The sequence below is a fragment of the Galeopterus variegatus genome, unplaced genomic scaffold (genome assembly GCF_000696425.1).
Source record: "Galeopterus variegatus unplaced genomic scaffold, G_variegatus-3.0.2 Scaffold1613, whole genome shotgun sequence".
Classification (NCBI taxonomy): Eukaryota; Metazoa; Chordata; class Mammalia; order Dermoptera; family Cynocephalidae; genus Galeopterus; species Galeopterus variegatus.
In genome coordinates, this window is record NW_007727724.1 from 152,395 (window position 1) to 163,373 (window position 10,979).

The following is a 10,979-nucleotide window of genomic DNA, read 5'->3' on the forward strand; positions in this document are numbered from 1 at the left end:
TTTTTTACTGACCGGTAACGGGATCGCAACCCTCGGTGTCGCGCCCGTACCGGGGACCAGCAACGGGATCGCAACCCTCGGTGTTGCGCCCACACCGCGCTCAGCCAGTGAGCGGGAACCGGTCTCCACATGGGATCTGAACCCTCGGTGGGAGCGCCGCCGCACTCCCAACGGCGCACTCTCCAGTGCGCCACCGGGCCGGCCCTGTTTTTAGTTCTTCTGATGCTAACTCCTTAACCCTAAATCTCAAGTTGGCAAATCACGGTCTATAGGCCAAGTCTGGCCTGCGCCTGCTTTTGTACATAAAGTTTGACAGGAACACAGCCACATTTATGAACCGTCTATGGCCACTTTCAGGCTGTGATGGTAGAGACGAGTTGCTGCAACAGAGATGCCATGGCCCGCAAAGCTTAAAATATTTACTTTCTGGCCTTTTACCAAAAACAGTTGTGGACCTCTGCTCCAGGTAATCAGTTTACACCTTGGTTTCTTAAGCCATCCACTTTGAGCAAAGGATCTCCTGACTTCTCCCTATTTAATAAGGAAACCAGCCTCTACCCTTCCTTCACCTCCTAAATGCTATCAGCAACAGTACTGCTTTTATACTGTGGAGTGTTACAACATTTACATGCTGCTTTGTAACACTGTTTAAATCTTAGGTGCTCTACCTAGAAGTTGAGTCTAAAAACTTGATTAAAAACAAACAGTATGCATCTCATCATGTGTACATAAATATTATTCATTGCAAAGCCTATTAATATGACTAGACCAAAAAAGAAAGAAATATTTCATTATTACTATCTGTTGCTTAAAAGAGAACGTCCCAAGGGTAATGGTCAAATGGATTCTTTTATTATAATACATTAACTTGCTTAAAAGTATTCTACATTTTACTTTGCTTCATAGTTGAGTGAAATTTCTTTTATAAATCTGGCGGTTTTCCTAAAGTTACTAATTGCCTTCCCCACCTTGCTTACAATATACATACAACACGCGTGCCCTTTTCCCCAGCTTTTTAATCATACTGTCTGTTATAGAGAATTCTTGAAGCTCTGAATCTGCATTGAATGCTTCACAACCATCATCTCAGAATTGCCCTTATCACGTTCCTAGGTTACTTCATTTCTTAGATTCCAGGGCTTCCTCCTTTTCAAAATTTATTTCTCATTTTTCCAGAATCATCTTCAAATAATTTTTTTCAAAAAGCATACATGAAAAGTAAACTGAGTTCTTGCATATCTAAAAGTATCTGTATTTTGCCCATGCTTGCTTAATAGTCTCGCCAGAATGGTGTAGCCTCTATGGAAAATGGTATGGAGGTTCCTCAAACAATTGCAGATAGATCTACCATATGACCCAGCTATCCCACGGCTGGGAATATACCCAGAGGAATGGAAATCACCAAGTCGAAAGTATACCTGTTCCCCAGCACTCTTTACAATAGCTAAGAGTTGGAACCAGCCCAAATGTCCATCATCAGATGAGTGGATATGGAAAATGTGGTATATCTACACAATGGAATACTACTCAGCTATAAAAAAGAATGATATACTGCCATTTCCAATGACATGGATGGACCTAGAGAGAATTATATTAAGTGAAACAAGTCAGGCACAGAAAATATTTTGCTTCTCTTGCAAGTGAATTGGTTCTCTGAACATCAGTCATTTATGCAGAGGGACTAGAGAAAGCCATGTGGCTCCTACCTGGACAAGCTGCTCTGCAGAGGGAGAGACTTCCATTTCTTTCTGTGTCAACCCAAAGCTGCCTTTCAGGCTCATGTCCTTGACCTGCTGCTGCAGCAAGGGCACCAAATATCTCAAAGTGAGCAGCACACCAAGAATCAGGAGGGTGGAGTGTTCATCCTCGACAGGGACAAGCAGACCTATAAAGGCAGCAACAAGATTGACTTACATCCGACTCTCTGCTTGGAGATTCACCACTTAGTTTGTAAGAGATCCACAGGAGAGCCTGTTCTAAGGCTGGCAGTGAGGGATAAAGATGGCATAAACGTTACAGTGAAAGAAGATGCCATGTGGCCAAATCCAGGCGGGGCTTTACAGAACAATAATGTCCTTAACTTGGCAAGGCCCATTACAATGAGTTTTACTGCATCTGAAAGCCAGACAGCTATTTCTTATCAGATGTTCACATGATCACTTCAGCACTTGCTAGTGTTGATTTCCACAACAACACTAATTAACCATACAATAGGAGAAACTGTCAGCTGACCTACAGAGAACCTACAGGGACCTGAGGTGCAGTCTCAAGCCTCGAGGACTCACTGTAGTCAGAGCCAGCACAGAAGGAGGGCCGGCCCAGGAGGGCGGGTGGGGCTGCAGGCTGGCCCTCACCCACTGCCCAGCAAGATATACTTGGGTATAGTCATATCTGCACGGTCACAAAGACCCCACATGGGCTCGTGGCAACCCCAACACAGTTCACATTCTCCAGTCAGCCAGTGCCAACTGGCCTGGTCTGGAAGCCAAAGGATCCTCTGAATTTAAAGAGTTTCAAAGGTCCATCTTGAGTAAATGCTGGAGATGCTACCTCATACACCTCCACCTTACCTAAGAGCACATTTAGTAGCCAGCTATAAAAATACTGCGTCCTTCTGGAGTGCTGGCAGATGCTCACTGCTGCTCCTGCTGCTGTCCGCCGAATGGTAGGGGAGCTTGACTTCAGATTTGCTATGAAAGCCTTTAGCAGAACCTATGGAAGCAAAATGCCAAGTAGATAAAAAATGAAGCTCCTATGAAGCTTATCCTGTATTTCATTAAACAACTTGAATCAGAAGCTCCAAATTCTTGCAGAACATAAATTATAAACAATTTGAGATTTTTTTTCCTCTAGCTGAATGGAAGCACCCCAAATTTGGGATATTTAAGAGTAGTTTACAAATACATAGTCTATTTACTTCTTTTATAACCCGCATTTAGGGACTTGCTCAGCATCTATGTCCTCTCTGTGAGGGTAGAGGCCTCAGCTTCTGGATAAGGTATACCCACAATATTGGGGGATAGGGTCAGTAACATGACACTATGTCAAATAAAGATAGCAAAAAAATAAAGAGACAAATAACGAAGTTAAGGAGAAATGAGTACTAGCCAACTATAGTAATGTCCCAGCCTAAAAGATGGCTTATAAAAGTGCTGTTCAGGGCCAGCCCGGTGGCGCACTGGAGAGTGCGCCGCTTGGGAGTGCGGCAGCGCTCCCGCTGAAGGTTTGGATCCCATGTGGTGACCGGTTCCCGCTCACTGGCTGAGCGCGGCGCGGGCGCGACACCGAGGGTTTGCGATCCCGTTGCCGGTCCCCAGTACAGGCGCGACACCGAGGGTTGCGATCCCGTACCGGTCAGTAAAAAAGACAAAAAGGAAAAAAAACAAAAAGTGCTGTTCATGTCACCTAGAGACATTCTCAGGACTGGAAACACCTGCAACTCAGCTGCGTAGAATAGCATACTACCTACAACTGTTCTCCTAAGAAATTAGAGAATGAAACTTTCTCACTGGACCTCCAGGATAACCCAAAGGAGAAGGCGCTATAATTCTTACAATGGCCATTTGTGTCTTAGCAAAAATACCCAAAGAATGAAAAGGGGTGAACTTCTAGCTGCATTAGTTTGGCAATTATGTTACTCAAGGACATCCACTTCCCATTATTCTAAACTATGTTCTGAGCCATGACTTGACCCCAATTGTTCAGCCTGCACTAAGCATTACTGACTGTGAGTCAGGAGCTCTGTTATGGCTATGCCCAGGAAAATGAGCAAGAAACTACTAAACCAGTATAACTGATTTAAAAATTAGTTTCCCCCTCAGGCTGGCCAGTTAGCTCAGTTGGTTAGAACATGGCACTGATAACATCAAGGTCCAGGGTTTGACCCCTGTGCCAGCCAGCTGCCAAACAAACAAACAAAAAATTAATAAAAATAAGTTTCTCCTTTAACAGTGTAATTAGCATAAACCAGAATTTACAGATTAGACCTCAGGAACCCATGCGGCATAGGCCCAGGCCCCAGCCCCAGACTCCCCCAGGGGCATTGGTTCCAGTTCTTCCCTGAGACACCACCTGGAGAATAAACTTCTTTAGCTGCAAGAAAAGATATTAGCATCTTAAAGAACTCCTTTTACTGAAAAGACACACATACACATTACTGAAAAAGCAAATTAAGAATAATTTTATATTAGTCCAGATTTAGCACAATGAGAACTAGGCATTATAAAGAGTCAGCCCACTGTGAATTTAAAAAATTTGGAATAATAAACAATTAAATTTCATGTGAGAGCTCCAAGGGGCCTTCTAAAGTCTAAATTTCCACAGTCCCAAGAACATCTTCCAGAAGGCAGCTGATGGGAGCTACCTAGACTAGGCTTGAAATCTTCTCATGACAGGGAGGAAGCGCACTATATTTTAGAGTGGAGAGATCCACTCTTCAAAATACATGCATGGCATATTTTTAAGTGCACTTCAAAAGGGAAAAGATGCATAAATCATTAAACATTAGAGGCAAGAGTACTTTGGGAATGGAAATGGAAATTAAAATCATAACATGGGGCCAGAACGCACTCAGCAGAATGGCTGAAATTAAAAGGCCCGACAATTGCAGGTGCTGGTGAGGACACAGAGCAGCTGAGTTCCCTGCATCACTGAGGGAAGGGGACACGGGTACAACCATGGAGGAAGCTACTTGGCAGTACCTACTGAAGTTGAGATACACATACCACATAAGCCAGCAACTCCATTTCTAGGTACCCACAAAAGGAAATTATACCTGTGCTCCAAAAGACACACACATGAAGGTTCACAGCAGCATTAATCACGTTAGCCCAAAACTAGAAACAACCCAAATGTCCAGATACAATACAGGGATAAACTGTGATATATTCATACAGTGAAATGTTATGCAGCTATGAAAACTACATAAATTAGTAATACACACCATAGCACGGAAGACTCTCACAAACTTAATGTTAAGCAAAAGAAACCAGACAAAAAGAATACATATACAATTCTACGTACACAGAATTTCAAAACAGATTCTCTATGGCATTAGAAAGCAGGACAGTGATCACCTTTGGAGAGAAGGAAGAAGCGGACAGTAGGGAAAGAGCACGAGGGGGCTTCTGGTAATAATCTATTTCTCAACCTGGACTGCAGTTACAAGAGTAAATTCACTTTGTGATTATTCAGCAGGGGGTACACTTATATGATTTATGCACCATCCTGTTTGCACACTGTATATCAGGAAAAAAACCCACAAAGTCTAGGGAGTCCAGTGTTTGACAGGTAATCTTGAGAATGAGAATACACCGGAGGTTAGGTTAGAAGTCTCTGATCCCACTTGCTGGACTGAACGTGTGAACCTCTGCTACCCAGAAACCTCCCAAAAATCATGTAAAGAAGTCGTAAAAACATAAACTTACAAGGACAGAAAAAAACAGGATGGAGACACCAGCTTACAAGGTACCCACAACAGAAAATTGTACATGGGCTCCCAGAAACACGTACGAGAAGGGTCACAGCAGCATTATTCACATAGGTGTCAACAAAACTCTGGAAGCTGACAAGTAACAAGGGTGACTGACTGACTCGTTGGCCCACAGGTGGAGTTCAAGCATGAGCCTTCCTAGGGGCTGGGGAGGAAGGTATGAGGCTACCAGTGAAAAGTGAGCCTAGTTAAGCCAGAGCTCCAAGAAGAGCTCGGGCTGTGGAAGCACAAGACTCATCTGAAATGCAGCAGCTATGGGATAAGACAGCTGCTGTCTTACTGCTCCTTGTGCAAAGTCCCAACCACTCAACCCCAGTCTCCTGTCTGACCTGAGGCAGCCCAGGAAGGGCCTCCCTACCCCATCTCTGCAAACATGGGGAGGTATAAGCTCAAGAGATGTTTGCATAGCTGAGGACAGATGTGAGACACAAACACAAAGCAGAAAAATTAAGTAAAAGTCTGTATTCTAACCAGTGCTATCATCAGCCCCCTTCCATTCTAGGGTTCCAGGACAAACGCAGCCAAGCTTACGCCTCCAAGCAGGAGAATAAGGACTCCTCCTCTAAGGATACCGACTGGCTCAAGAGGAAAAGACTTACAGATACTGACATTCAAAGACCCAGCAATGGAAAAACCAGGCTCACCATGCATCACCTCAGTAAGCCCAGCAGAGGACAAGCCCTGCCCATACTTGTTTCCAATAACTCTTTTAGTATCCCACTCAAATCTATATAGATGGCCTTTGAGATAAAAAAGACCAAAATAAATAGAACAGAGGAAGTCAGAAGAAACAGACAATGTAGAGGTCAAAAGAAGATGTCAAGAATACTGTAATCAATATCCCCAGAAGGATAAGATGGTGCACTCATGAAGCAAGAAGAGGATACCATCCGACACAAACATTCTGAACATAAGGGCTCTCAGAAATTAAAAACATAACAGCAGGAAAAAATACTGAATGGAAGGGTTTGAGATGGACATCTAGAAAGTCCAGAAGAAAGAAAAAAAAGATAATAAAAATGTGAATCAATCCAGGAGGACCAACATCTAACTAACAAATTTCAGAAAGAGAACACAGAAAACAAAGGGAAAGAACTTATTAAAGAAATGTAAAAAAATTTCCTCACATTAAAAGGCCTACCAAGTACCCAGCACACCATCTGCCCCAAAATGAAAAGCTTCTAGAGAATAGACACATTCAAATGCTAAGGAATCAGGTCATTTGACTTCCCCATAGCCATGCTGGAAATACAAGACAATGAGGAAAGTGATTTCCATCCCAGAACTCTGTAGCCAGTAAGTGTAAGGGAGAATAGAGGCATTTTTAGGAATGCAAGATCTGTTTGCCTCCCATTTATCCTTTTTCAGAAAGCTACTAGAGGATGTGCTCCATCAAAACAAGGAGTAAATCTAGAAAGATGAAGACATGGCATCCAGCAACTGGACATCCAACAGGAAAGGGGCAGAGGGAATTTCCAGGATGACAGCAAAGAGAAGCCCTGGGACACGACTGTGCAACAGAGCTGAAGAGTGAAGAGTAGCTGACAGACTGCAGCAGAGAGCTGGAGACTGCTAAGACAGTGACTCCACTGGGAAAATGGATCCAATTAACTACCTGTCAAGGGGAAAATTGTACTGAGACATATTTTACAAAGCTGTCAGAAGATATGAGAAGACATAAATGGCCAAAGAATAACAGGCAAGCAGAAAAGAGACAATTATTAACTCCAGGAAAACAAAAAGTTGTACAAAGAAATATAACCAAAGAAATATAATCATACATAACCAGCCGTGACTATTTACTTGAGATAATAATGAACACACTGAATACTGATATACCTATAGTGAAAAGGTGGGAGAAGAGTTAGAGTTAAATCCATCTCTTCTATAGTAAAAAATGTCTAAAACTGAAAAAATCCAAAAGTGGCAATGTAAGCATGTTATTTAGAAATGTGGAGGTAAATACCAGAAGAAACACTAAGAGCTGGGTTTGTCTCTGAGACACAAGAATTAAGAGATGAAGCAGGAGGAGGTCTACTGTCTCTGTCTATAATTCTTTTGGTATTATTGGATTTCACTGATAACAAATTTGAATAAACATAAATGGGCAGAGAGGTAGAGGAATAAATGGATTTCTTAAAATGCCAAAGGTTCAGGAAGGACGGAATTTGGTGACCAATTACTGAGCACAATGATTTAGCTATCATACTAAATTCTTTAGGCCCATGATCTCCCTTCACTCTAAAACTCCATGAAACTGGTTTTAACATCTCCTTAGTACTAATAAGAAAACTTTGAAGCTCAAAGAAAAAAAGTGAGAGAGGTCAAATAATTTATCCAGGATCATACAGCTAGTAACAGCGTAGCAGCTAACGTCCGAGCACTTCCACTGGGCTAGGTACTATGCTACACTCTTAACATGTGTTCATTCATTCCATACTCAGAATAGTCCTACATGGGTATCATTAATGTCCTGTTTTTCAGAGTACGAAGGAAACAAGCTCAAAGCTATTTGGGCATTTTGCCTAAAGAAAAAGAGCTAGTAAAGAGGCAGAATTCTAACCCAAGTCCATCTGATACCAAAAGGTGTGCTCTAACCATTACATGACAATACTTCCCAGGAGGGGTACCCAGGCTCAAACCCAGGACTGACCTACAAAAAAAGGAGAAGCGAAGAATTCTGTAATCTGCAAACCGTGTTTCCAAGTCACAATTTCTGGTCATTATAAACAAAATACTGAAGTGGGTTTGAAGGTGGCTTGTTGGGACACAAAACAAACAGGAAGCCATGTGGGCCCTGGTGGCTGCAGGGCATCCATACCCACAAGGTCTCATCAGTAAGCTTTCACTGAACTGCAGTCTAGAGCAGTTGTCCCTCCTCAACTCAGTTAGGAAGTCAGTGTAGTACACCAAAAACTGATCTGCTCTGGGAAAATGCTTTTGAATTTGCATCTATGAACCATCTCCCTATTAAACTCTACACTACAATAAAAAAGCAGGAGTGAAAAAACTCTCATAGTGTGCCTCAAAATAACACAAATGTGGCAGTCTAAACTGTGAGGCACATGAATCTCAAGAAGTACCCTCGGATGGCTGCCTGTCCCAGCCCTGACCCTGACAAGACCCACACTCAGCACCACTCACATATTTGTAACTTGAGGCAACAATTGTACCTTAATTTCACTGTCATTTGCAAAATTGCCAAAAGACGCCATAATCTTGGGCACAGCTGCAGCCAAAGTCTCCTGGACTGACTCCTCGGGTCTCTTGCTGGTTCGAGTCAGGCACGGCAGAAGGTTCACCAGGTAAGGTCTGCATATGGGAAAGGAACATTAGTCATTCTTCCAGTCTCCTTTAATGAGAAATATATGCAATTCATTCCCTGTTAGGGACAAGCCTGCTTTATATGCAAAATAGTCCTAAATGGAGACTGACAAAACTCAGCTAAAAGAACAGGAGAACTAAATGCAGATGAAGTTCCAGTGTTGGGAGACACATCCCTCACATCTCCTGGGATCACAAAGAACTCTAAAAAGCTGAGTTTAAAAATCATTTGCAGTAAATTATAATTGTTATTAAAATACTCCATTTTTTCCATTTTTAAATGTAATAGATAATATAAGAAAACGCTATATTAAAAACAGAATTAAGAAATGAAAATAAAGCTTTCTTGAAAAAAGAGTATTTCAAAAAAAATTTTTTAAAGTGTACAAACTAATTGAGACCTTAGACACCTGACCCTCTCGAGACAAAAAGCAGAATGTGTAAGGCACAAGAGAAGTGAGTCACAGGACAGGCCAATCCACACTGAACAATCACTGACAGAGCAGGCCGGGGTTCTGCACTGAGGTGGCCTCCACCCTCTAGTGGCAGAGACAAGGCATGGGCAGAGCCACAGATCACACACTGACGACTTTCATGATGTGAAAGACATAGCAGCACCTGGGAATATATTAGACAGGGAGGCTAAGTGGGTTTCTCTAAGGAGATGACTTTTTTGCTGAGACCTGAGGGAAAAAATAAATCAGCCATCAAGAGGAAGAGAAACCTGACTTGTTTGAAGAACTAAAATCAGACCAATGAGTCAGCAGATAGTATCTTAGGTAACAGGACCAATGGGGCCCAGGGCCTTAGTGAAGAGTCTGGATTTTATCTGAACAGCACTGCGGTGGGAATAAGAGTTTAAGTAAGTGAATGACATAACCCAATTATATATTTTTTAGGTCACTTTGCCTGCTATGAAAAGAACTTGGGATGTGGTGCTTCAGAAATATAACAAATTTTTCAAAATAGGGATAATAAAACAAAAAGGTTATATAAAAAGAAATTTCCTTAGTGAGGGTACCTCTGCAACCACATAGGATTCTTATTGAAACTCAACCTTAATGGATTAAATCCTCGTTTCACATTAATAGTGAGGGTTAAGGCTACTCTACCATTAGGGATGGAGCGAGTTAAGGAGAGAAGGAAGGAGTTGATGGAGAGTGGCGCTGCTTCTGTTTCTCAATCCATTAAGACAGAAACTGTTTCGGGCCGGCTCGTGGCTCACTCGGGAGAGTGCGGTGCTGATAACACCAAGGCCCCGGGTTCGGATCACATATAGGGATGGCCGGTCAGCTCACTGGGTGAGCGTGGTGCTGACAACACCAGGTCAAGGGTTGAGATCCCCTTACCGGTCATCTTTAAAAAAAAAAAAAAAAAAAAAAGACAGAAACTGTTTCAATGAATGAAAACTTTATTCATAGTTAAACATTCATATTTCTAACCCACGTAATAGACAAATGCATATTTTTCTATAACTCCTATAGTTGGCAATAATGAGGTTGATCCCTCAACCTTCAACCATTTGATGAGCATCTTCTAAGCAAGTACTATGGGCAGACCCTGTTACCAGTGTTGAGCTGCCGTGGAGAACAAGATGGTAAGACCCCTGTTGTCCTGGGGTGCACACCCCTTAAGTCTCTTGGGGAGGGTGGGACAGAAAATGAACCAGCACAATGATAAAATGCATAAGAATATTTCTAATAGAAATCAGGGCTGCCAAGGAAATATAAACAGAGCAATGTCGATTACAATTTGGAGGGGCAGAGTAGATGGAGCAGACAGAGAAGACATTTGAAGAAGTGGCGTTTGATCTGAAATGCAAAGGATCAGTAGGAGCTGGCCCCCCACCAAAAATCATCGTCATCATCATTATCATCATCCAGAGTGTACAACTCACCTGCATTTCTGAGGGCGAACCAGGTGAGCCAGCTCAGCAAACCTCCACAGGGCAGCACGCAAACTTCGAGGGGCACCATTCTGAGTGGGTTTAATGAATGACATGTTACATTTAAGAGTCATATGCATTAGTCTCCAAGAAGGGTGCGTATACACAAAAACATTTTTTCTTTCATTATTAATTTCTATTTTTAGAGAGAAGGCCATTTTAATGTGTAAAACATCTGGTAACTACTTTAGATTTTTTTTTTTTTTTTTTTTTTTTTTT

The 10,979-nt window shown here is 42.2% G+C and overlaps 1 protein-coding gene across 3 annotated transcripts in view; it reads right to left on the reverse strand.

Annotated features, from left to right (window-relative positions):
* Positions 1-10,979, reverse strand: part of HTT (huntingtin) — a 118,699-nt gene that overhangs the window by 103,181 nt on the left and 4,539 nt on the right. For all 3 annotated transcript variants that reach the window (XM_008577971.1, XM_008577972.1, XM_008577973.1), the window contains exons 3-6: positions 10,713-10,792; positions 8,665-8,803; positions 2,571-2,712; positions 1,707-1,885 (exon numbers count right to left, since the gene is read on the reverse strand). In XM_008577971.1, the coding sequence (XP_008576193.1) occupies positions 1,707-1,885; positions 2,571-2,712; positions 8,665-8,803; positions 10,713-10,792 (540 nt within the window). The remainder of the gene's footprint in view (positions 1-1,706; positions 1,886-2,570; positions 2,713-8,664; positions 8,804-10,712; positions 10,793-10,979) is intronic.